Raw genomic sequence first — 25,647 nt, forward strand, 5'->3', positions numbered from 1 at the left:
AAACAAAATGTATAAAAGCGGGGAGAGCGGACAGCCCTGCTGTGTCCCCCGCCCCAATGGAAATACCGGAGAAATACATCCATTGACCAGCACTGCAGCTGCTGGGTTAGAATACAGCGATTGGACGGCTTGAAGGAAAACCCCCGAGATCCCATAAAGTTCTAATAAAGGAAAGAGGAACGTCCACTCGACCCGATCAAATGCCTTCTCCGAGTCAAAACTGATGACCAGAGAAGGGATCCGATGAGAGTCACAATGGGCCATGGACAATAGCAATTTGCGTACATTATGACCCGCCTGCCGACCATGCACAAAACCAACTTGATCCTCCTTCACCAGAACGGGGATAAGAGGAGCCAAGCGGTCTGCCAGCAATTTTGCTAAGATTTTTAAATCAACATTAATTAAGGAAATAGGACGAAACGATTCGACCAGACTATGATCTTTGCCTGGTTTAGGCAGAACAGTAATTAAAGCCTGATTGGCCACTGCTGGAAATTGACCCCGATCGATGGCTTGGCAATAGTATCGGCAAAGCGGGTCAGCAACATAGCCACAAAGGAGTCGAAAAAATTCCGCGCTAAACCCATCGGGTCCCGGTGATTTGCCAAGGGGGAGCCTCTTAATAATTTGTTGAACCTCTTCCCTAGAGATAGGAAGGTTCAAGGCAGCAACATCAGCGACTGGCAACTTGGGCAATCCCAAAGAGTCAAGAAAGCCCTCAATTAACCTCTCCTGATTCACCACCTCTGCCGTGTAAAGTTTGTGATAGTATTGCACAAAAAGAGACTCCAGTTGTGACTGTTGGGTAACAATCTGCCCGTTTGCCGTGTGCAGAGAGGAGATCAATGAGGGGCCCCTCCTACCCTTGGTCAAGTTCGCCAGAAATCTTCCAGGCCGATTACCAAACTGATGGAATTTGTACTTGTAATAAAATAGTGAACACCATGCACGTTTGTGCAAGAAGGCGTTGTAAGCCGTCTGGGCAGTATAAAAATTGTGCTTGTGCTGCTGTGTGAGAGAGTGAAGAAACAGCCCATGACTGATCTTCACCCTCTTCTCCAGCTCCAAGACCTTGCGGGCTAAAATCTTACGTTTCCGAGAGCTATACGCTATGATGGCACCCCGCAGCAGAACTTTAGCTGTACTCCAAAAAAGCTCACCCTCCCCAGCATGTCCCTTGTTAAAAGAAACAAAATCCTGCTATTGCTGCACAAGAAAAGATGAAAAATCAGGGTCAGGATAGAGAGTTACAGGGAACCTCCATCTACCCCCACCACCAGTCTCTCCACCTCCCACCACTAAGTCCAACCAAATAGGTGCATGATCAGAGACAGCCAAGACACCAATAGTCGCCCCAGAAACATATTGGAAAGAAGAACTAGAAAGAAAAATATAATCAATCCTCGAGGAGGTAAGATGTACCCTTGAAATATGAGTGAAATCTCGATCTCCGGGGTGCAATGTACGCCACATGTCCACCAGGTCAAGAGCCTGCAGAAACGCAAGTAAACCATTATCAGACCTAGGGGAGATGCGCGAGTGCCCCCTGGAGCTATCCATATGGGGACCATAACAGAGTTGAAATCCCCCCAAAAAATCACATGAGCCAAGGATACATCCTGCAGAGGCAGAAGAATATCCAAGAGCCTCTTCAAAAAAGAACGCTGTGCCGCATTAGGGGAATAGATGGAAGCCAAGAGTACCTGCTTCTGGTATAGTGTACCCTGAACCACCACATATCTCCCCTCAGGGTCAGAAATAACCTTGGTCATATGAAATGGAATAGATTTATGGATAAGGAGAGCCACCACTGCCTTAGCTTTGGATGAGGAGGCAAGATAACATTGCCCAACCCATGAACGTTTCAGCTTATCATGTTCGGGCGCAGAAGGTTTAGTCTCATAGAAACATAGAAGATGACGGCAGAAAAGGGCTACAGCCCATCAAGTCTGCCCACTCTGCTTACCCACCCCCTGTCTATGCCCTAATGACCCAATTTCCTTATCTTGACCCTCGTAGGGATCCCACATGGGTATCCCATTTATTCTTAAAGTCTGGCACGCTGTCTGCCTCGATCACCTGCACTGGAAGCTTGTTCCAATGATCAACCACTCTCTCTGTTAAGAAATACTTTCTGGTGTCGCCATGAAATTTTCCGCCCCTGAGTTTGAGCGGGTGCCCTCTTGTGGCCGAGGGTCCCTTGAGAAAGAAAATATCATCTTCCACTTCGACACGTCCCGTGAGGTACTTAAATGTTTCGATCATGTCTCCTGCAGTCCTACAATGTCAGCCCTATGACGGGCTAAACACTGAAGGATCTTAGTTCTTTTAACCAGGGAGTTAATCCCTGAAACATTCCAGGAGACACAGCGAAGGCCTCTCTTAGATGTCAGGGGCCCAGCAGAAAGAAGAGTACATGCAGAACACTCAATAGCCACTGCCAGGGCGCCCAGCCCTCACCCCGGCAGACACACATCACATTCACACTCACGCAAAGCACATGCATATCCACTCCCCACCCCACAAACCCCACCCAACCCCTCTTTCCCCACCCACACCCATCCACCCCCCCACGTGCTCTCCACCATCCACCAAACCATACTAACCAAGGGTGCCCACATGCCAATAACCCCCCTCCCCCTGCCCAAGTACAGACCCATAGGAATAAGAACCAGATAAAAGTTAACAAAAAGAAAACAGTAATCAAAACATCAAGTCCAGAGCCTCGAAACAAAAAGGCTCACTAAGAGTGTCAATAAAGCCAAAAACAGAAGTGGGACCAGCGCCAAACCATAGACAGACCTCAGAGACCCCGGATCGCCTCTCAGCATAGCATTAGTCCCCAAAGAGAAGGATCAGATGACCCTCGACCAGCGGCAAAAGAGTCTGCTCACAGAAGAACAAATCAAGCTGGTCCCTCCTGTATTGGGAACCACTGGCTGAGTTGAGCTTGAGCTGCCTCACTCGTGTCAAACACATGAGGTTGGCCATTGTAGAGCACTCGGAGTTTAGCCGGAAACTGTAAAGTAAAACGCACATTCTTTTCCATCAGTTGCTTGCACACTGGCGAAAATCCCGGCCAAAGAGAGGCCACCTGAGCAGAATAATTCTGAAAAATAAGAATCTTCTGATTCTGGAAAGTAAGATCCTTCCGCTTCTGATAGGATTTCATAATCTGATCTTTGATAGCAAAATTAAGAAGGCGCAGGATCACAATGCACGGCCTAGCAACTCCGTCCTGTTTCTTGCCCAGCCTATGAGCCCGCTCAATCCGCAACGGGCCCAAAGTGGCTGTGTCTAGGAGCTCAGTCGAAAGCCACTACTCCAGTACTGCAGCCAGAGTAGCATCCGGCACAACCTCAGGAATACCCACAAGGCGCAGGTTATTCCGTCGAGAACGGTTCTCAGAATCCTCCAGTTTGTCCTCACATGTAGACATTTTGCGCTGCAGAGTGGCAAGCTCCGCCTGCACAGTGGTCAGAGAGTCTTCCGCGGAGCTCACCCAATGTTCCACCTCAGCTATCCGGGCAGTAAACTCGTTCACCGCTGTGGATAAAGTAGTTAGAGTCTCGTTCACTCTGTCCAGCCGCGTGCCGAACGCAAGAACCACAGCCTCCGTAAGTTTCACCACCAGCGTTTCACTGACTGTGTCCGGTTCCTCGGCCGCACCTGCCATTTTCCCTTCAGCAGATGCCTGGGCCTTACCGCGGGTCCCATCCTTTTTTCCACTCTTAGTGGCCATAGCGGCTCCGTTTTTTTGGACAAACTTGTCCATACAAGCAGCCCCAATAGAGCCAAAGTCAGTCAGGATCTGTAGCAGAAAATCGCTCAAAATAGGCAGAAGTGAGGGAGAGCTACGGAGCTCGGGAAAAACACAACCTCCCTGCTCACTGCATGGCCACGCCCTCCCAAACCCCCTTTTTAAGATCCCCCCAAATCGCTGATTCAAGCCATCAGCCTGTACTCACAGAAACATGTGCTGACTGGGAAACACTGCAGACAGAACTGAAATAGCTCACAGGGAGATCCTCTGCCTCAAAGAGCTGGAAAGCTGAACTTCAAGTCTTCTAGCTTCCCCACTGGCTGGACTTCCACAGCCTCGTCCTCCTCCATGGCCTCCTCCTCTGCCACCTCTGGACACGCTGCACAGATGCCTGATGGAGGAATACAGTCTGGCTTCGATCCTGGGTGCGCCTCCATGGAACAACGCTGCCTGCACTCCACCCGCTAAGTGGACAAACCTGGGGTGAGCAAGCTCCCAAGTGAATGGTCCCTGAGCTCTGATCTGATGTGCAAGCTGTCTAGAGGGCTTACTGACAAGCAGGGAACCCTCCAGAAGAAGACTTCCAAAGGTCTGCAATCTCCTGCAGTCAGAGCTGTTCCCGCAGGGAATCTCCACAGCACTAGGGCAAAAAACCACAAACTCAAAGGCTTAAAATACATGACATAAAACACGAGCTGAAAAGACAAGCTCCTACAGCCTGGCTTGTAGGAAGGAAAACTGATGCTTACAGGGACAATGATGAGGTAAGAGGGGAAGGAGGGTTTAAGTTTCTGAAGTTTGAGGAGGCTTCCTACAAAATCCTGGCAGGTAGATGGAAATAACTCACTGGTCCTAGAATAAAGTGGGATTGTACAACTTGGTATGGCATCCCTTACATTTATTCATCCTCAATTATACCAACTATAAACCTGGCTTAACTGCAGTTATATAAATGTGATAGGGAAGTGCTTTACCTTAGACATGTATATTATTGAATACTGTAAGAGCAACACCACCCATGTGCACACTCCCTTGCATTTAAGCACTATTCCACTCACATATGCCCTTACAATATAGTGCTTAAGTGCAAGGGAGTGTGCACATGGGTGGTGTTGCTCTTACAGTATTCTATAATATACATGTCTAAGTTAAAGCAATTCCTTATCACTTCCCTATCTCCATTGTGACGGTAAATCTACAGATTATTAGCACCTGTATGCATAGGTGTACACACTTACCCTGAATTAACTAGCAGGGCACTTAAGCACTACGCCACTCACACATACCATTACAGAATAGTGCTTAAGTGTTCTTTTAGTTAATTCATTAAGTGTATACCTATGCATACAAGTGCTAATAATCTGTAGATTTACTTTCACAATGGATGTATAAATGCAGGCTTACAAATGTAGTATTGCCCTTCACAAGCTGCGGTAGGTGCATTTTGTTCCGACACCTATAAATGGTTTGTTTCTTCTCAGGGGAAACTTTTCCAAATGGGTTATTTTGTGCATACTATGATGGTAATGAACCTCACTCTTAAGCCAGGGTATATAGAATATTATCTCTGTTTCTCAAACTTATTGCTAATGCGCCATGTGAGTCATTTTATGCAGCTGCAAACATTTTTCTACCTGAAACATTTATCATATTCCGAACATTTAAATGGTTTGTGCCCCATGTGAGTCATTTTATGCTGTTGCAGGTCAGCTTTCTTTCTGAAACATCTATCACACTGAGAACATTGAAATGGCTTCTCCCCTGTGTGAGTCATGTTATGCAATTGCAGGCTACCTTTCTGACTAAAACATTTATCACATTCTGAACATTTAAATGGTTTCTCTTCCATGTGGATGATTTTATGTCGTCGCAAGCTCTGTTTCCACTTTAGCCATTTATCACATTCAGAGCATTTAAACAGTTTCTCTTCCATGTGTGTCATTTTATGCTGTCGCAGATATGCTTTCTTTTTGAAACATTTTTGACATTCAGAACATTTAAATGGTTTTTCATGGGTGGCATTGTGAACCTCAGTTCTAATCCTGGATATGTGATGCTCAAGAAAATGTGAGTCTTTAGTGTAGTTTCCCCAGATATCAGCACTTTTAAAATGTCTCTCATCTTCTTTAAGTCCCCGAGTTAGAACAAGTTTTGGGCAATGGTTGGAATTTCTTTCTTCTCTGTTTGATCTCTCTTCTTTACAGACTATTTCTTTCACCCAGGTTGTTGTTATACTGCCAATACCTTTCTCATAGTCATCTGAAGGATCTGTGTTATCTTTGAAGCAGCTCTTGTGTTTCCATTCCTGCCTCCACTGCCCATCGTACATTCTCATTCTTCTATTCTCATTCTTAAATCCTTCATCTGTTGGTAAAAACCAGAGTAAGATCATAAATTTTACAGCTGTAAAGAAAAAAATACATAGGTAACTATCCCCATATGATTATTTAAAAAGAGACTTGCTTTGCTAAAGTTTCATGTGACACAGAGAAGGTGATGCTGATTGTAGACACGTACAAATGAACAGAGAGAAAAGAATTTGTATGTGCTTATTCTATAGATCTCATCTTTACCTTCAGTCTCTGCAATGATTCTTTTCACTCTGATTATATTCACTAACTAAAATATTTGCAACACCCTGCAGGAGGGTGGAGATTCATTTGGGATCTGGATCTCAGCTCAGAGCTTTCAGCTTGGATCATCTAATTCTAATGACTTAGAAATAAACTGAAAACCAATAGTAAGATTCACCCTTTATGAGGGCAATTTTATAAAAAGTCACCTAGCTATTCAGGTCAAATAAGTGGCTATCTGTAGCCTATTTTACAAAGACACATACTAATGTGAATTAAGTTATTGCACTTACCATATGTTAGGAACAAAAACTAGTACACACAATGTGCAAAGGCTTGGGCGGTAAACACAGTGGTGTGACCCAGCATCTGCCCTACATTTACCACATGGTACCATTGTACAGGTGGTAACAGACAGCATGGGAGCACCTGAGTTATCTGGCAAAGCATTTAACATAATGCCAGCCCAATAAATAAAGCAAATTAATGCTACAGTGGTGCAGCTTGTTGATCTGATCCCTTCTGTTCAAGAATACCTTCCCCCTGATCCTATCCCATCCCCAAAATATGTCTGATTCAATCCCCACTCAACCTCTCTCAGAAAGCCCCCTCCTGATCCATTCCCCCTTCAAAAAGACCCCCACCCAATTTGATCCGCAACTGACCCTCCTGAAGCATCCCACAAGTGCCTATGTATCTTTATAAATTTCTAGAACAAATCCTGCAGAAATCTTGGGTAGAATGAACTTACACACATGCCCAGCAACAGGTATAAGTCAACATGTGTACAATATTCGTTAAAACCTATTTTATGAAGTGTATAAATTGTGACTCTGCCCATATGCCACACCAAAGACAACTATGCACATTCTTGTCATTCTGCATATCTTACATGTGGAGTAATTTAATACAAGATATTTTGCATTATGACCCGGATTCTGTATAGGACGGCCGGGAGGGGCGTCCTATACTGAATCGGGCCTACACCAACCCTGATTCTGTTATCGGCATCCATGTTACAGATGCCGGTTACAGAATCGGGTTAGAGTAGACGCAGCCGCTACACTTATCGTGGCAAGTCAGCCGCGGCTGTCAGCCTGATCGAAAGCAGGAGGGTGCCTAACCCCTCCTGCCAGAAGGCCGCCCCCCGATCACCGGCAGGAGGGTGCCCAGCCCCTCCTGCTGGAACGCCTCCCCCCTCGATACTCCCAATCACCGGCAGGAGGTTGCCCAACCACTCCTGACGGAGATGCCCCCCCTCCAGACCCCCCCACGCTAACACCGATGACCCCCCTAACTTCCTCCCAACTAACCTCCCCCCCAACTAACCTCTAATTGTTGGCCGGCCGGACGGGTCTTGCTACCATCCAGCCAGTAGGCCCAACTCGTTGAAATGAGGTGGGCCCGCCCCTTCCCGGCCCATCCCCGCTAAGCCTAAGGCCTGATTGGCCCAGGCTCTAGAAGTATGGACCAATCAGGCCTTAGGTGTAGTGGGTCCACCTATCCCCACTAAGCCTAAGGCCTGATTGGCCCAGGCGCCTAGAGCCTGGGCCAATCAGGCTTTAGGCTTAGTGGGGATGGGCTGGGAAGGGGCAGGCCTGCCTCATTTCGACGAAGTGGATCTGCCGGCTGGACGGCAGCATGACCCGGCCGACCGGCCAACAATTAGAGGTTCGTTGGGGAGGGAGGTTAGTTGGGGGAAGGTTAGGAGGGTCATCGGGGGGTGTTAGCGAGGGGAGCGTTAGCATGGGGGGGTCCAGAGGGGGGGCATCCTCCAGTAGGAGGGGTTGGCGTTTCGGCAGGAGGGGTTGGGCACCCTCGTGCCGGCGATCGGGAGTATCGAGGGGGCGGCCTTCCGGCAGGAGGGGTTGGGTATCCTCCTGCCGGCGATCAGGAGTGTCGGGGGGCGGCGTTCTGGCAGGAGGGTTTGGGCACCCTCCTGTTGGTGATCGGACAGGCGGCTGCAGCCACTATACTTATCGCGGCAGAGAGATCCCTTGCCGCAATAAATATAGCAGCCGCGCCTACTTACAATATAGGCCAGCATTTTGCTGGCCTACATTGTAAGTGTCTCTTCCTCTACTAGGGAGACGCGTAGGGCTGCCTAGGTTCGCCTAGGGTCCTTAGGTGAGCTTAGGTGGTCTTGTGGGCCTCCCTAGGCTCCTGGAGGCGCCTTCAATATAGGCGGCCTGCCTGGGGAGCAATTTAAAAAAAAACAAAAAAACACGTGCATCCTGATTGGATGATTAGACAGCTGTAGGACGTCTACAGCTACCTAAAATCGGGACGTACTTTGCAGAATCAGGGCCTATATGACCAGCATTGTGGAGGAAAGGTGGAAAGGACACCTGTGACTCCCTTGAAGAGTCAGGCCCTTTTGGGGATACAGAGATAGGGATGAAGCAAGCCCCTTGGAGTTAGAAAAATCCCAATACTCACCCCCAAGGATATGGTGGAACAGAGAAGGAAAGCTGTTACAGAACTTTAAGGGCTGGAAACAAAGATGCAAATGAAACTCAGGGGAAAAACTCAGATAGGACAAAACATTGCTTAGCCATTCCAGGCAGCTTGTGGTGCCCTGAATTTCCCTTGTAACCAGGGGAGAGGATATGGCTGGCATTCCTCCCTAAGACTTATCAGTATATGCTGAAGTCGAGAGGGGAGATGCAGTGGAGCCATCCTTGGCTCATGGTTCAGGGGTGGAAGAAGTGGAGTTTTGTCCAGAGGAAAGTACAAACCAAAACTCTGAGGAGGTGATGAACTATGAAAATGTAAACTATTAAAGGTCAGCTTTGTTTGGTTGAAGCTCATTTTCTTTTGTTGGTTGTTTTAAGAAGGCCATAGTGGTGGAAGATAATGAATTAACTGCTGTGGGAGAGACCTTCCTTCTTGCTGTCTCATGGAGCAAGAGAAAGCAAAGTGATTTTTACTTATTCTTTCTATTGACTGTTTGACTGCACTGCCAAATTCCAAGGTTGCTGAACTCTGGAGAATTGATTGGGAGGGTTTTTTTTTCTTCTTCTCCTTTTTGGACTTGTACTGTGGAAAAAGGAGCACTGTTGAAGTAAACTGAGCCCTGACAAGCAAAGGAGATAAGTTATAGAAAGACTGCTAGGATTTACATAGGACCTGGAGGAAGGCAGAATGCCAGAAGTGTACCTTTAACATAAGCAATGCCTCCGCTGGGTCAGACCCGAGGTCCATTGTGCCCAGCAGTCCGCGCACACGGCGGCCCAACAGGTCCAGGACCTGTGCAGTAATCCTCTATCTATACCCTTCTATCCCCTTTTCCAGCATGAAATTGTCCAATCCTTTCTTAAACCCCAGTACCGTACTCTGCCCTATTACGTCCTCTGGAAGCGCATTCCAGGTGTCCACCTCTCGTTGGGTAAAAAAGAACTTCCTAGCATTTGTTTTGAAACTGTCCCCTTTCAACTTTTCCGAATGCCCTCTTATTCTTTTATTTTTTGAAGGTTTGAAGAATCTGTCCCTCTCTACTCTCTCTATGCCCTTCATGATCTTGTAGGTCTCTATCATATCCCCTCTAAGTCTCCTCTTCTCCAGGGAAAAGAGACCCAGTTTCTCCAATCTCTCAGTGTATGAAAGGTTTTCCATCCCTTTTATCAATCGTGTCGCTCTTTTCTGAACCCTCTCGAGTATCGCCATATCATTCTTAAGGTACGGCGACCAGTATTGGACGAAGTACTCCAGATGCGGGCGCACCATCACCCGATACAACGACAGGATAACTTCTTTCGTTCTGGTTGTAATACCTTTCTTGATAATACCAAGCATTCTATTCGCCTTCTTAGAAGCCACTGTGCACTGTGCCGACGGCTTCATTGTCCTGTCCACCATCACCCCAAGTCCTTTTCTAGGGTACTTTCACCCATTACCAGCCCTCCCATCGTATAGCTGTACTTCGGGTTTCCGTTTCCTACATGCAAGACTTTACATTTCTCTACATTAAAGTTCATCTGCCATTTTGTTGTCCACTCTTCTAGTTTGTTCAGGTCCCTTTGTAGATCCTCACAGTCCTCTTTGGTCCTAACGCCACTAAATAGTTTGTTGTCGTCTGCAAATTTTATTACTTCACACTTCATCCCTGTTTATATATCGCTTATAAATACATTGAACAGCAGCGGTCCGAGTACCAACCCCTGCGGAACACCACTCGTGACCCTCCTCCAGTCTGAGTAGTGGCCCTTCACTCCTACCCTTTTGCTTCCTACCCGCCAACCAATTTTTGATCCATCTATGTACTTCTCCTTTCACCCCATGGTTCATTCCATAACCTCTGTTCTAGAACCCACTTTAATCTAAATCCTAACTCACTCTTTAATCATCTCACACATAGACTACTGTAACTCTCTTTACCTTGGTATAACGCAAAAAAAACCCTCACAGATTACAACTAATCCAAAATACCGCAATCAAACTTATTTATAAGGCCAAAAAATATGATCATGTTACCCCGCTTCTTCGAGAGTTACACTGGTTACCAGTCTCTCACAGAATTACATATAAAATTCTTCTTCTAACCTTTAAAATTAAGACCTCCCACCTGCCTATTTTCCTAGACAAATATCTCATTCCACACACCCATCTTAGGGCTCTGAAATCTACGAATCAAAACTTGACAGTACTCTCAATCAAGAACCTATACCATTTTTTCTGTAGTCGTACCCATGCTTAGGACCACGGCGGAACGCGATCTAGGGGTGATCATTAGTGAGGACATGAAGGTTGCCAATCAAGTGGAGAAGGGCAAGACAAATGATGGGATGTATCCGTAGAGGTTTCGTCAGCAGGAGACTTGAAGTCATGATGCCGTTGTACAGAACCATGGTGAGGCCTCACTTGGAGTACTGTGTTCAGTTTTGGAGACCACACTACCGAAAGGACGTGCTGAGGATCGAGTCGGTTCAGCGAACGGCCACCAGGATCGTCTTGGGGCTCAAGGATCTCACGTATGAAGAAAGACTAAAAAAATTGCGGCGGTACTCACTTGAGGAAAGAAGGGAACGGGGAGACATGGTTGAAACGTATAAGTACATCACGGGACGTATCGAGTCGGAAGATGATATCTTCTGGCTCATGGGACCCTCGACCACCAGTGGGCATCTGCTGAAAATCAGGGGAGGGAAGTTTCATGGCGACTCCAGGAAGTACTTCTTCACCGAAAGAGTGGCGGATCATTGGAACAGACTCCCACTGCAGGTGATTGAGGCCAGCAGCGTGACGGATTTTAAGAGAAAATGGAATACTCACGTGGGATCTTTAAGGGAGTGAATTCAGGGGGGGATACTTGGAATGGGCAGACTTGGTGGGCTATAGCCCTTTTCTGCCGCTTTTTTCTATGTTTCTATGAACGTAATGCCACTTTATCTCTGCAATGAAAATTCCCTAAATAAATTTAAAACAACTCTTAAAACATTTCTTTTTAATGATGCCTATCAATAAGGGGAAAAAAAACAAACTTTTAAGAAGCAACATCCCCGTCTCTCTTCCCCTCCTTTTATTTTTATTTACACATTGCTCTATCCCCTAGCACCTTTCATCTCTAATAAGTCTTAATTTGTCTTAGTTCTAGATTTACCCTCCTTTTATTTTATTTCAACCAAATCTTAAATTTATTAGATTTCGCTCATTTTTAATATTGTAAACCGCCAGATACATGTGATGGTTGGTATATCAAGTCATAAATAAAATTGAAACTTGGCATCGACATGGCAAATGAGATTCAACGTGGATAAGTGTAAAGTGATGCATGTCGGTAACAAAAATCTCATGCACGAATACAGGATGTCCAGGGCAGTACTTAGAGAGACCTCCCAGGAAAGAGACTTGGGAGTTCTGATTTCCAAGTCGATGAAGCCGCCGCGCAATGTGCGGTGGCGGCAAAAAGGGTGAATAGAATGCTAGGAATGATAAAGAAGGGGATCACGAACAGATCAGAGAAGGTTATCATGCCGCTGTACCAGGCCATGGTGCGCCCTCACCTGGAATACTGCGTCCAGCACTGGTCGCAATATATGAAGGACACGGTACTACTCGAAAGGGTCCAGAGAAGAGCAACTAAAATGGTTAAGGGGCTGGAGGAGTTGCCGTACAGTGAGAGATTGGAGAAACTGGGCCTCTTCTCCCTTGAAACGAGGAGACTGAGAGGGGACTTGATCGAAACATTCAAAATACTGAAGGAAATAGACTTAACAGAAAAGACAGATTGTTCACCCTCTCCAAGGTAGGGAGAACGAGAGGGCACTCTCTGAAGTTAAAAGGGGATAGATTCCGTACAAACGTAAGGAAGTTCTTCTTCACCTAGAGAGTGGTGGATAACTGGAACGCTCTTCTGGAGGCTGTTATAGGGGAAAACACCCTCCAGGGATTCAAGACAAAGTTAGACAAGTTCCTGCTGAACTGGAACGTACGCAGGTAGGGCTGGTCTCAGTTATGGCACTGGTCTTTGACTTAGGGGCCTCCCTGGGAGAGGACTGATGGGTACGATGGACCACTGGTCTGATCCAGCAGCGGCAATTCTTATGTTCTTATGATGTTTCCACCCTTATACTGCGTGAACAGCTGACAGGAAGGACGCTTCAAATCTCGCAGAATTTCCAATTGAGTCTGCGCAGCTATGACTACTATGACGCATAGGGCATAGTAGTTGTGGGGGATGCCAAATGTGTACTATAATGATGAACACAGATACATTTACTAATCCTAAAGATAACAAAACTTACAAATTAAGACACACTTCAAACTGTAAGACACAAGGGGTGGTTTACATAGTAACATAGTAACATACATAGTAGATGACGGCAGATAAAGACCCGAATGGTCCATCCAGTCTGCCCAACCTGATTCAATTTAAAATTTTTTTTTTTTTTTTTTTTTTTTTCTTCTTAGCTATTTCTGGGCGAGAATCCAAAGCTTTACCCGGTACTGTGCTTGGGTTCCAACTGCCGAAATCTCTGTTAAGACTTACTCCAGCCCATCTACACCCTCCCAGCCATTGAAGCCCTCCCCTGCCCATCCTCCTCCAAACGGCCATACACAGACACAGACCGTACAAGTCTGCCCAGTAACTGGCCTAGTTCAATCTTTAATATTATTTTCTGATTCTAAATCTTCTGTGTTCATCCCACGCTTCTTTGAACTCAGTCACAGTTTTACTCTCCACCACCTCTCTCGGGAGCGCATTCCAGGCATCCACCACCCTCTCCGTAAAGTAGAATTTCCTAACATTGCCCCTGAATCTACCACCCCTCAACCTCAAATTATGTCCTCTGGTTTTACCATTTTCCTTTCTCTGGAAAAGATTTTGTTCTACGTTAATACCCTTTAAGTATTTGAACGTCTGAATCATATCTCCCCTGTCTCTCCTTTCCTCTAGGGTATACATATTCAGGGCTTCCAGTCTCTCCTCATATGTCTTCTGGTGCAAGCCTCCTATCATTTTCGTCGCCCTCCTCTGGACCGCCTCAAGTCTTCTTACGTCTTTCGCCAGATACGGTCTCCAAAACTGAACACAATACTCCAAGTGGGGCCTCACCAATGACCTGTACAGGGGCATCAACACCTTCTTTCTTCTACTGACTACGCCTCTCTTTATACAGCCCAGAATCCTTCTGGCAGCAGCCACTGCCTTGTCACACTGTTTTTTCGCCTTTAGATCTTCGGACACTATCACCCCAAGGTCCCTCTCCCCGTCCGTGCATATCAGCTTCTCTCCTCCCAGCATATACGGTTCCTTCCTATTATTAATCCCCAAATGCATTACTCTGCATTTCTTTGCATTGAATTTTAGTTGCCAGGCATTAGACCATTCCTCTAACTTTTGCAGATCCTTTTTCATATTTTCCACTCCCTCTTCGGTGTCTACTCTGTTACAAATCTTGGTATCATCTGCAAAAAGGCACACTTTTCCTTCTAACCCTTCAGCAATGTCACTTACATACATATTGAACAGGATTGGCCCCAGCACCGAACCCTGAGGGACTCCACTAGTCACCTTTCCTTCCTTTGAGCGACTTCCATTAACCACCACCCTCTGGCGTCTGTCCGACAGCCAGTTTCTGACCCAGTTCACCACTTTGGGTCCTAACTTCAGCCCTTCAAGTTTGTTCAACAGCCTCCTATGAGGAACTGTATCAAAGGCTTTGCTGAAATCCAAATAAATTACATCTAGCATATGTCCTCGATCCAGCTCTCTGGTCACCCAATCAAAAAATTCAATCAGGTTCGTTTGGCACGATTTACCTTTTGTAAAGCCATGTTGCCTCGGATCCTGTAACCCATTAGATTCAAGGAAATACACTATCCTTTCTTTCAGCAACACTTCCATTATTTTTCCAACAACTGAAGTGAGGCTCACCGGCCTGTAGTTTCCTGCTTCATCCCTGTGACCACTTTTATGAATAGGGACCACATCCGCTCTCCTCCAATCCCCAGGAATCACTCCCGTCTCCAGAGATTTGTTGAACAAGTCTTTAATAGGACTCGCCAGAACCTCTCTGAGTTCCCTTAGTATCCTGGGATGGATCCCGTCTGGTCCCATCGCTTTGTCCACCTTCAGTTTTTCAAGTTGCTCATAAACACCCTCCTCCGTGAACGGCGCAGAATCTACTCCATTTTCTCGTGTAACTTTGCCGGACAATCTCGGTCCTTCTCCAGGATTTTCTTCTGTGAACACAGAACAGAAGTATTTGTTTAGCACATTTGCTTTCTCCTCATCACTCTCCACATATTTGTTCCCAGCATCTTTTAGCCTAGCAATTCCATTTTTTATCTTCCTCCTTTCACTAATATATCTGAAAAAATTTTTATCTCCCTTTTTTACATTTTTAGCCATTTGTTCTTCCGCCTGTGCCTTCGCCAAACGTATCTCTCTCTTGGCTTCTTTCAGTTTCACCCTGTAGTCTTTTCTGCTCTCCTCTTCTTGGGTTTTTTTATATTTCATGAACGCCAACTCTTTCGCCTTTATTTTCTCAGCCACTAGGTTGGAGAACCATATCTGCTTCCTTTTTCTTTTGTTTTTATTGATTTTCTTCACATAAAGGTCCGTAGCCATTTTTATCACTCCTTTCAGCTTAGACCACTGTCTTTCCACTTCTCTTATGTCCTCCCATCCTAACAGCTCTTTCTTCAGGTACTTTCCCATTGCATTAAAGTCCGTACGTTTGAAATCTAGGACTTTAAGTATCGTGCGGCCGCTCTCCACTTTAGCCGTTATATCAAACCAAACCGTTTGATGATCGCTACTACCCAGGTGAGCACCCACTCGAACATTAGAGATACTCTCTCCATTTGTGAGGACCAGATCCAATATCGCTTTTTCCCTTGTGGGTTCCGTCACCATTTGTCTGAGCAGAGCCTCTTGAAAGGCATCCACAATCTCCCTACTTCTTTCCGATTCCGCAGACGGAACATTCCAGTCCGCATCCGGCAGGTTGAAATCTCCCAACAGCAGAACCTCCTCTTTCCTTCCAAACTTTTGGATATCCACAATCAGATCCTTATCAATTTGCTGCGATTGAGTCGGAGGTCTGTAGACTACACCCACGTAGATAGAAGTTCCATCTTCTCTTTTCAGAGCAATCCATATCGCTTCTTCCTCTCCCCAGGTCCCTTGCATTTCGGTCGCTTGGATATTGATCTTTACATAGAGAGCTACTCCTCCACCTTTATGACCATCTCTGTCCTTCCTAAAAAGATTATATCCCGGTATGTTTGCATCCCATCCATGTGATTCACTGAACCATGTCTCTGTGATAGCAACAATATCTAGATCTGCCTCTAATATCAGGGCTTGCAGATCATGAACTTTGTTGCTTAGACTGCGAGCATTTGTGGTCATCGCTTTCCAGCTATTTTTCAGCGATAATCTCCTTTTTCGTATGGATTTTTGTGTCGTTTCACTTTCCGTTGCAATACTAAGAAATGAGTTGCTGATATTGCTTATGTTGCAGCCTTTACTACTATCACATCTTTTCTTTTGCCGGGGGTGGTCTCTATAATTGTCCTTCGTACATACACCACCCCCACCTTCTAGTTTAAATGCCTGGAAAAATATTGTCTAAATTTCTCTGCAAGGTTTCTTTTTCCTGCTGTAGTAATATGTAGCCCATCAGTGCAATATAGCTTCTTGTCCTTCCATGTATTTCCCCATCCTCCTATGTACCTGAAGCCTTCTTGATGACACCAAGCTCTGAGCCATCTATTAAAGTCCTCTGTGTTTTTCATTCTTTGCTCTCCTTTTCCATATGCAGGCAGTATTTCAGAAAAAGCTAAAGTCTTTACAAAAGGTTTCACGCCCTCACCAAGCTCCCGAAAAGCTTTCTGTGCTGCAAGTGTGGAGTTGTTGGCCAGGTCATTTGTTCCCAGATGGATAACAACATCAGTGTTAAAATCCTTAGTTTCTTCCTTAATTATAGTCAGTATTTGCCTGGAACTCCTGGTAGCTGAGGATCCTGGAAGACATTTCACTATTTTGGACTCCTCGCCCTGTGTTCCAAGGTTAATGCCTCTGATGATGGAATCCCCCAACAGTAATAGTTTTCTGTTTTTGGCTTTTTTATTTGTACTTAGGGTGCTCTTACAATGCCCTTGTAATCTACTCTATGTAGGACAAACTTCTAGAAAATTCAATATTCGTCTGACAGAACATAAGAGCAACATTAAAATAAAAAAATAGGAGCCCCTCTAGCTCATCACTGTATTGAAAAAATCATGGAATTTTTTCATTAAAAGGGATCATCATTGAGGTTGTTACCCAGAGCAGTAGAGGGGGTGATTTTAAACGTTATTTAGCCCAGCATGAACAACGCTGGATAAATCGTTTAGGCACTTTAGATCCTGAGGGCCTTAATATGAATTTAGAATGGCAACATTTTTATTAATTGTCTTGATTTACTCAATACTGATGCCCATTTTTGCCAGTAGATTTTGATTAGATAGTTTTATCTATCTTTTTTTATGAACATTTGATGTGTTGTCTCTTTAATGCGTTATGACGTGCTGTCCTAGTAACACGTGATTAATTACGTTGTCGGATGTATAAAACGAACGCTGGCGCCATTTTACTGGTGATTGAGAAAATTTGGCAGTCTTAAAGTACACAGTGAATATCTTTCTGTTTTCTGCTCAAATTAAGTTTGGATGTAACACTAATTGCTTTATTTTGTTGTAGATGCCTTAATGCCTTTTTGCTAGTGGCCCTGACGCAATGGACCTAAATTGGTGTCCACGAAATGCTGGCCGCGTCGGCTCAGATAGGCAATGGCTTATACAGGCAATATATCAACTAAAGAAGGGATGCTCAACCTACAATGAAAATTGCTTGAGATATGTAACTCAGTTGCCTATTAAGCGAGTAGTACACTTTGTATATGTTTCAAGCTAATATTCTAAACTTTGTAAGATTGGATTTTTATCACTATATTTAAAGTGCACTTAAGAATAGTTTGGACTTTTAGTATATTTAAGCTTCACGTAAAAAAATTTTTTAAAAAATTTTAATCCGAGATGTGTGGCCTATGACTGGAGTATGGAGCTGTAACAATACGCTGACCGCTCAGTCCATGATAGGACTACGCGTAGGCTCTGAATCTGAGGCCATGTTTCTGAATAGCATTATGTTATATACATAGGCCCTGATTCTACATAGTGCGTCCCGATTTTAGGCAGTTGTAGGCGTCCTACAGCTGTCTAATCAGCCAATCGGGATGCATGTTTTTTTTAAAAAAATGCTCTCCAGGCAGGCTTTCTATATTGAAGGCGAGGCCCGCAAGACACCTAAGCTCGCCTAAGGGCCTTAGGCGAACCTAGGCGGCCCTACGCGTCTCCCTAGTAGAGGAAGAGACGCTTACAATGTAGGCCAACAAAATGCTGGTCTACATTGTAAGTAGACGCGGCCGCTATACTTATTGCGGCAAGGGATCTCTCTGCTGCTATAAATATACCGACCGCCCCCCCACTCCCCGACACTACCGATCGCTGGCAGGAGGGTGCCCAATCCCTCCTGCCAGAAGATGCCCCCCCTCTAAGGCGCCTGGGCCAATCAGGCTTAGACTTAGTGGGGATGGGTGGACCCACTATGCCTAAGGCCTGATTGGTCCAGGGTTCTAGAGCCTGGGCCAATCAGGCCTTAGGCTTCGGAAGGATGGGCCGGGAAGAGGCGGGCCTGCCTCATTTTTACGAGACGGGCCTGCCGGCTAGACGGGCAAGTCCCGTCTGGCCAACAAGGAAAGGTTAGTTTGGTTGGGGGGAGGTTTGAGGGCTGTTAGCGTGGGGGGAGGGTGCGGAGGGGGTGCGTCTTCTGGCAGGAGGGATTGGGCACCCTCCTGCCAGCGATCGGTAGTGTCGGGGGGGGGGGTCGGTATACTTATAGCAGGAGGGATTGGGCACCCTAGGTTCGCCTAAGGCCCGCCTAAGGCCCTTAGGCGAGCTTAGGTGTCTTGCGAGCCTCGCCTGCCTGGGGAGCATTTTTTTTTTTTAAACGTGCATCCCGATTGGCTGATTAGACAGCTGTAGGACGCCTACAGCTGCCTAAAATCGGGACGCACTATGTAGAATCAGGGCCATAGTGTATTCCTCATTTGAAGTGGTAATTACTTTATATATGAGTACAGGATAGTTTGACCACTTGGGTTGATTGTATTTAATTTGTGCACTACTAATAATGGCCATATTGTGGAGGGATTAGGAGGCCATCTTGAGAAGGTAGAAGTCAATAAAGATATGCTCTAGCAACAGAGAGTACAATATAAACAACTGATATATAAGCATAATCAAAAATTAAATATTAAAATAATCATGACAGGAATAAAAAAAGGGACTAGAAAACATTTTTTTAAAAAAAAGAAAAGATCATAACGGTAAAAATTCAAACTATAGAACACCAGGTTCGAGCACGGACACCTCGAACATAACTCCATAATGAACAAATAATTAAATAAAATAAAAATTAATGTATATAAGTTAAAGAATTTGAAAATAAGAGAACAGAAGCCTGAAACTGCAACCCGAAACCTAAGCTGAAAAAAATCATTGTATCACAGTGCAGTTCAAGTTTAAATTCAAGCAGAAACAAAGCAATTAATCAAAACTTCAGCCCATTTTCACTTGTTGCATCCAAGTCTTTAGGATAGCAGGATCAGAATATATAGCAGTAGCATTACGATGAGTGACTTTCATAAGACAAGGGTAAAAAAGACCATATTGGGCTCCTAATTCTTTCAAATCTTACCAAGACTCAAAAATTATTTTCTTCTTGCTGCAGTGGCAGGGGATAGATCCGGCACAATAATGATTTTGCGACCTTGATATATAGAAGTAACTTTTCTTTTAGCAGCTGACAGAATTTGAATAACATGATTATAACGTAACAGCCTCGCAATTATAGGGTGTGGATACTTGGCATTGCTCACTATCTTTGAGAGACTGCAATGGGCTCTTTCAAATTCCAATGGCAGTTCAAACTCAATTTTCAGGAACTTTGGGATCCAGGTAAGGAGAAATGAAGACAAATCATTACCTTCAGCACCTTCAGGTAAGTCCAGAATTCTAATATTGTTTCTTCTGCAGCGATTGTTAAGATCTTCAACACTTCCTTCTAACTTTGAAATATTTAATTCATTGAGACAGACTCTCTGTGCCATTTCTTCAAGCTTTGTTGTTCACAACGATATTGTTTGTTGTGAGGAGGAAAGCTGAGTATGTATTTCATCCAGCTCAGCCCTCATGTCCCTTGAAATAGCCATATGGCTAGTTAGTAATTCTTTAATTGATTTTAATTCAGCAATTATGCTCTCCTCAGAATATACAGTCTCTGCTTTACCTGTCTTGTCAGGTGAAGGTGGATTAGATTTGAGATGTTTGGAAGTAGATGGAGTAGCAAATACAGCCTCTGTTTTATTTTTCTTCATCTTTTTTATTTGATTTTATCTGCTGTATATAATAAAGTACCGGTTGATCTGTATTTAATAATGATGATTAAGTATAGCAGTGGGAGCCAATGTATCAAGCTGCCATGCTGTTAGAACCAAATAAGTGGGTTTTCAATAGTTTTTTGAATGACCTAAAGTTAGAACATAATCTTAATGGTCCATTCAAAGCATTCCCCAATTTTGGGCCAGCTAAAGAAATAGCTGACAACCAGGTCTTTGTAGTGTGAATCATTTTTTATTGTTGAACAGCACACAACAGCAGGAAAACACAGCAAAGTGCAAACAAAAGCAGTTCAACAAGTACAACATTTCCATTTTTCAACCCACCAGAACCAACCCCCCAACCCTGACAGAACCCCAGAAGGCTCTCCACCTGCCTCCCCCCCAACACTGTACCAGTTGGAGCAAACAGCAGAGGCTGTGTTCTTATACCTTCCAGCCATCCCTACCCCAACCCCCACCAACCCAAACCTCCCTCACCCACCACAGTCCCGTACCCTACTGCCACAAAATCCAGTCATATCAACAACCATACAACCACTCATACACATCCATCCTCCTGGCAATGCCCCAGGGTGGTCGAGCATAACCGAACATCTATGAAAAGGAAAAAAAAACAGGTTAGAAAGAGTTAGCTCTGGAAGACAAGGACTGAATATGAGACCCAAGTCAACAGACACTGTTCCAAAAGCATTAAGCCATGGAGGCGATTCTACCAGGCCCAGAAAGCAGGTGTGGTCGGTTGCATCCAGACACTGAGAATGATCTTCTTATCCAAAACTGCTGCTCTTCGCATAGCAGCCGAAGGCCCCTAGACACTATACAAAAAGATTCATAGCGATCCAAAAGAAAAGACAAACAGGTCTTTTTATAATGCACATCCTGGACACATTCAAGTGACAATTTCATTGCCAATTGCGAACGCAACGCATAGGTTGGAACATATTTTTTCAGGGCCTGGATCATGTATTGTGGTGCTTCCCCATAAAGTACATGGTGTATGACTGTCAAGATCTTATACTCAATACAATATTCAATTGGCAACCAATGTAGTTTAAGTACTGGAGAGATGTGCTCATAATGAGACACTCCTGTGATCATCCTTGCAGCTGTATTTTGCACAACCTGCAAGGCATGTACCCTTGTTTTTTTAATACCCAAAATAAAGCGTTACAAAAATCTAATTTTGTAATTACAAGACTTTGAATCGCTATCTGGAAATCCAACATTGAAACATTTGTCTTAATCTGGATAGTGTTCTCATTTGTGAAAAAGCACTTTTAATAACATTCAACATATGGTATTCCTTTGTTAAATGACTATCCAGATATACACGTGGAGAGGCATAATCGAAAGGGACGTCTAAGTCCATTTTTGTCTAAGTCAAAAGTCGTCCAAAGTAAAAAACAGCCTAGGACACATTTTCGAAAAATACGTCCAAAATTTTTTTTGTTTCGAAAATCGTCTAACTATAGGTCCTGCCGATCTGATCGTCCAAGCCACTAAATCGTCCATCTTTATACCACATTTTTGTTCAATTTTTCGTCCAAGTCAAAAACGCCTAGAACAAGCCCTGTTGGACGTGGGAGGGGTCTGCAAAGTGATGGACTAAACACTCAGACATGGCACCTAAATAGTGGGGTACCTTACAGGTCACTGCTGTGAACTTCACAAAAAGGGTGCCATGTCTTCTCCTCACTACAGCTCCCTTATAGGTCATGGTGAGCCCCCCAAACCACTTCCAGAATCCCCTAGACCCACTTATCTACCACCCTAATAGCCCTTATGGCTGCAGGAGCCACTTATATGCCAGTAAAAAAGGGTTTTGGGGTGAATAGGAGAGTGCACATGTTTAAGTATCAATGCAGTGATTACAGGGACTTATAGGAATGGGTCCTCCTCTCCATAAGTCCCTAACCCACCCCCAAGATGGCTTAAGCCGCCTCTGTGCTGGACGACTAGGCTTTCCTATGCCAGGCTGCCAGGTGATGATGGTCTGGAGGCTGAATTTTAAAGGTGTGATTAATATTTTTATGGGGGTTGGGGGGATCGGTGATCACTGGAGTAGTGTGTAGGGATCTGTTTTATGTGTTTTCAGCACTTATCTGGTGACTTTAGGTGGGTTTTTGTGACTTAGACCATGTTTTACATGGTCTAAGTCACAACATCCAAGTTCCGTCGATCCTGGGCTGTATAACCTTTGGTTATACATGCTGTACGACTAAGTCTAAGCCGGCCCATGTCCCGTACAACTCCCGCCCTTGACACTCCTCCTGAAACGCCCCGTTTAGCTTTGGTTATTCAGCGGCACTATGAAGGCCTAGGTCGTTTAGAAATACGTCCAAAACCTGTTTTTTTATTATCGGCACTTGGATGTATTTGGACAATGTTCGTCCAAGTGCCGACTTAGGCCGGTTTTTGGACGTTTTTCTCTTTCGATTTTGAGCCCCCTAGCATTCTCATATGAGATGAAACTGAAAGTTGAATGCTTTCTTGCTATCCAGTACTCTATTTCATAAGAACATAAGAATAGCCTTACTCGATCAGACCAATGGTCCATGAGGCCCGTTCTCATGGTGGCCAATCCAGGTCACTAGTACCTGGCCAAAACCCAAGGAGTAGCAATATTCCATGCTACTGATACAGGGCAAGCAGTGGCTTCTCCCATGTCTTTCTCAATAACAGACCATGGACTTTTCCTCCAGGAATTTATCTAAACCTTTCTTAAAACCAGTTATGCTATCTGCTCTTACCACAATCCATTCCAGGGCTTAACTATTCTCTGAATGAAAAAAAAATTTCCTTCTATTGGTTTTAAAAGTATTTCCCTGTAACCTCATTGAGTGTCCCCTAGTCTTTGTAATTTCTGATGGAGTAAAAAAATCGATCTACTTGTACCCATTCTACTCCACTCAGGATTTTGTAGACTTCAATCATATCTCCCCTCAGGTATCTCTTTTCCAAACTGAAGATCCCTATCCTTTTTAGTCTTTCCTCATACAAGAGGAGTTCCATCCCCTTTGTCATCTTAGTCACTCTTCTTTTAACCTTTTCTAGCACCACTATATCTTTCTTGAGATAAGGAGACCAGAATTGAACACAATACTCCAGTCTTGTTAACCATCCCTTTTGTAATAATTCCTAGCATCCTGTTTGCTTTTTTGGCCGCTGCCGCACATTGGGTGGAAGGTTTCATTGTATTGTCTACGATAATATCCAGATCCTTTTCTTGGGCGCTAATCCCCAAGGTGGACCCTAGCATCCGGACTGTGATTCAGGTTATTCTTCCCAATGTGCATCACTTTGCATATGTCCACATTAAATTTCATCTGCCATTTGGATGCCCAGTCTTACAATTTCCTAAGGTTCACCTGCAATTTTTCACAATCTGCATGTGTTTTAACAACTTTGAACAGTTTAGTGTCATCTGCAAATTTAATCATGTCACTTGTTGTTCCGATTTCAAGATCATTTATAAATAAGTTAAATAGCACCGGTCCTAGTACAGACCCCTGCGGCACTCCACTGTTTACTCTCCTTCATTGAGAAAAATGACCATTTAAGTCTACCCTCTGTTTTCTATCTGACAACCAATTCCTAATCCACAACTGAACTTTGCCACCTATCCCATGACAATTAAATTTTCTCAGGAGTCTCTCGTGAGGAACTTTATCAAAAGCTTTCTGAAAATGTAGATACACTATATAAACCGTCTCACCTTTATCCACATTTTTATTCACACCTTCAAAAAAGTCAAGCAATTTATGAGGCAAGATCTCCCTCGGCTGAACCCATGCTGACTCAGTCTCATTAAATCATGTTTGTCTACGTGTTCCACAATTTTATTTTTTATAATTATTTCTACCATTTTGCCTAGCACTGAAGTGATGCTTACCAGTCTGTAATTACCTGAATCTCCCTGCCCTTTTTAAAAATCAGCATAACATTGGCCACCCTCCAATCTTCAGGTACTACAGATGATTTTAGCCAATCGCACTGGCTTCCGATCCCAGCAAGAATACAATTTATATTCTATTGCCTACTATTTAAGACTTTATACGGAGACAGTCCAAACAACCTGAATAACCGCCTCATCCACAACACCGCAACCAGACATAGGAAAACTCACACCCCATTCTCATACCCCCCAATTAAGGAGGTCAAACGGAAAAAACTATATGATGGCCTCCTGGCCACTCAAGCAGCCAAACTAGACAACCAAATCGCCAATCTACTGACGGCATCCCTCGACTACAAGACTTTTAGAAAAGAAATAAAGACCATACTCTTCAAGAAAACTCTGAAAAAAGAAATAATACCGCAAGTCTCAATCTCCACCTCTCACTAAAGCCAACTACCCCAAACAAACAACTTTACCCATTTCTTACTCTTTTTGAAAATGACCAAATTTTTATTTTTTTATTTTTTTTGTAAGTTCTTGGTTTTTTTTTTTTTAAATATCATGTTTATTGAGACAAGGAACACTCGGACAACAACTGCCGTCCGCATCACAACAATACAGGTGCACAGAGATACAAATCAATCAGCATGCAACAGTATACAGAATACATTGCCGGAACAGTACAGAAAGCAATATTATGCACAGCAATAGTAGTGACAGCGCACTACCTCGGTGGGTGCAAAAAACTAGCATGAAAGGGAAACAGCACGTAGCCCAGCATCCCCCATCCACATTTTCTATTAGAGAGTCAACCAGAATCCCCAAACGATTCAATCCACACCACAATCACTCCGACACAGTCAGACCATTCGAACTTCAGGCAAACCACACGCAACTCAATCACACAAGCACACTCACTCACTCAAGGATGTACAAATCCAAGAAAATCCTGGGCAGAAGGAGCACAGTAAGAATCAAAAAGAGATTAAGTGAGAAGGAACTAGTAGTAACAATAATAAATAAATAAATAGGTAATAGCGAGAATAACAAAAAGTAATAAGAATGATAATAATAGTGATAATAATAATAGCAATAGTAAGAGTAATAAGGATAATAAGAATAAGAGGGGTAAAGTGGAATAAAGGCAGTAAACCACATCAGCCTATGCACAATCTTCCCTAAGCGATTAGTCAACCAGATCTAAAGTCCGTTGCCAAAGTGAGCAATAAATTTTCCAATGTGGCTGGGGTCGAGAGGTGTAAGTGTCCAACTCAAAACGTGCCTGCTGTCGCATCCGGGATGTCCACAGAGTGTAGGACGGTACCTCTTCAGTAGTCCAATATTTCAAAATTAGTTTTTTACCCACAAGTATCGCATGAAGGATAAACTTCTGGGATGGAAAATCCATGCCCTGATGACTGAGTTCAGTAACATCTCCCAATAACAGTGCAGAGGGAT

At 44.2% G+C, this 25,647-nt stretch overlaps 1 protein-coding gene across 8 annotated transcripts in view; it reads right to left on the reverse strand.

The window, feature by feature from the left end:
- Positions 1 to 25,647, reverse strand: part of LOC117347070 (oocyte zinc finger protein XlCOF7.1-like) — a 271,337-nt gene that overhangs the window by 12,296 nt on the left and 233,394 nt on the right. For 7 of the 8 annotated variants that reach the window (XM_033917469.1, XM_033917426.1, XM_033917458.1 and 4 more), the window contains one exon: positions 5,015 to 6,130. In XM_033917469.1, the coding sequence (XP_033773360.1) occupies positions 5,397 to 6,130 (734 nt within the window). In that variant the 3' untranslated portion in view covers positions 5,015 to 5,396. Of the gene's footprint in view, positions 1 to 5,014; positions 6,131 to 25,647 lie in introns of those variants that run through there. The other variant, XM_033917479.1, reaches the window with a different exon arrangement.

This window comes from Geotrypetes seraphini, chromosome 1 (assembly GCF_902459505.1).
Source record: "Geotrypetes seraphini chromosome 1, aGeoSer1.1, whole genome shotgun sequence".
NCBI classification, from domain to species: Eukaryota; Metazoa; Chordata; class Amphibia; order Gymnophiona; family Dermophiidae; genus Geotrypetes; species Geotrypetes seraphini.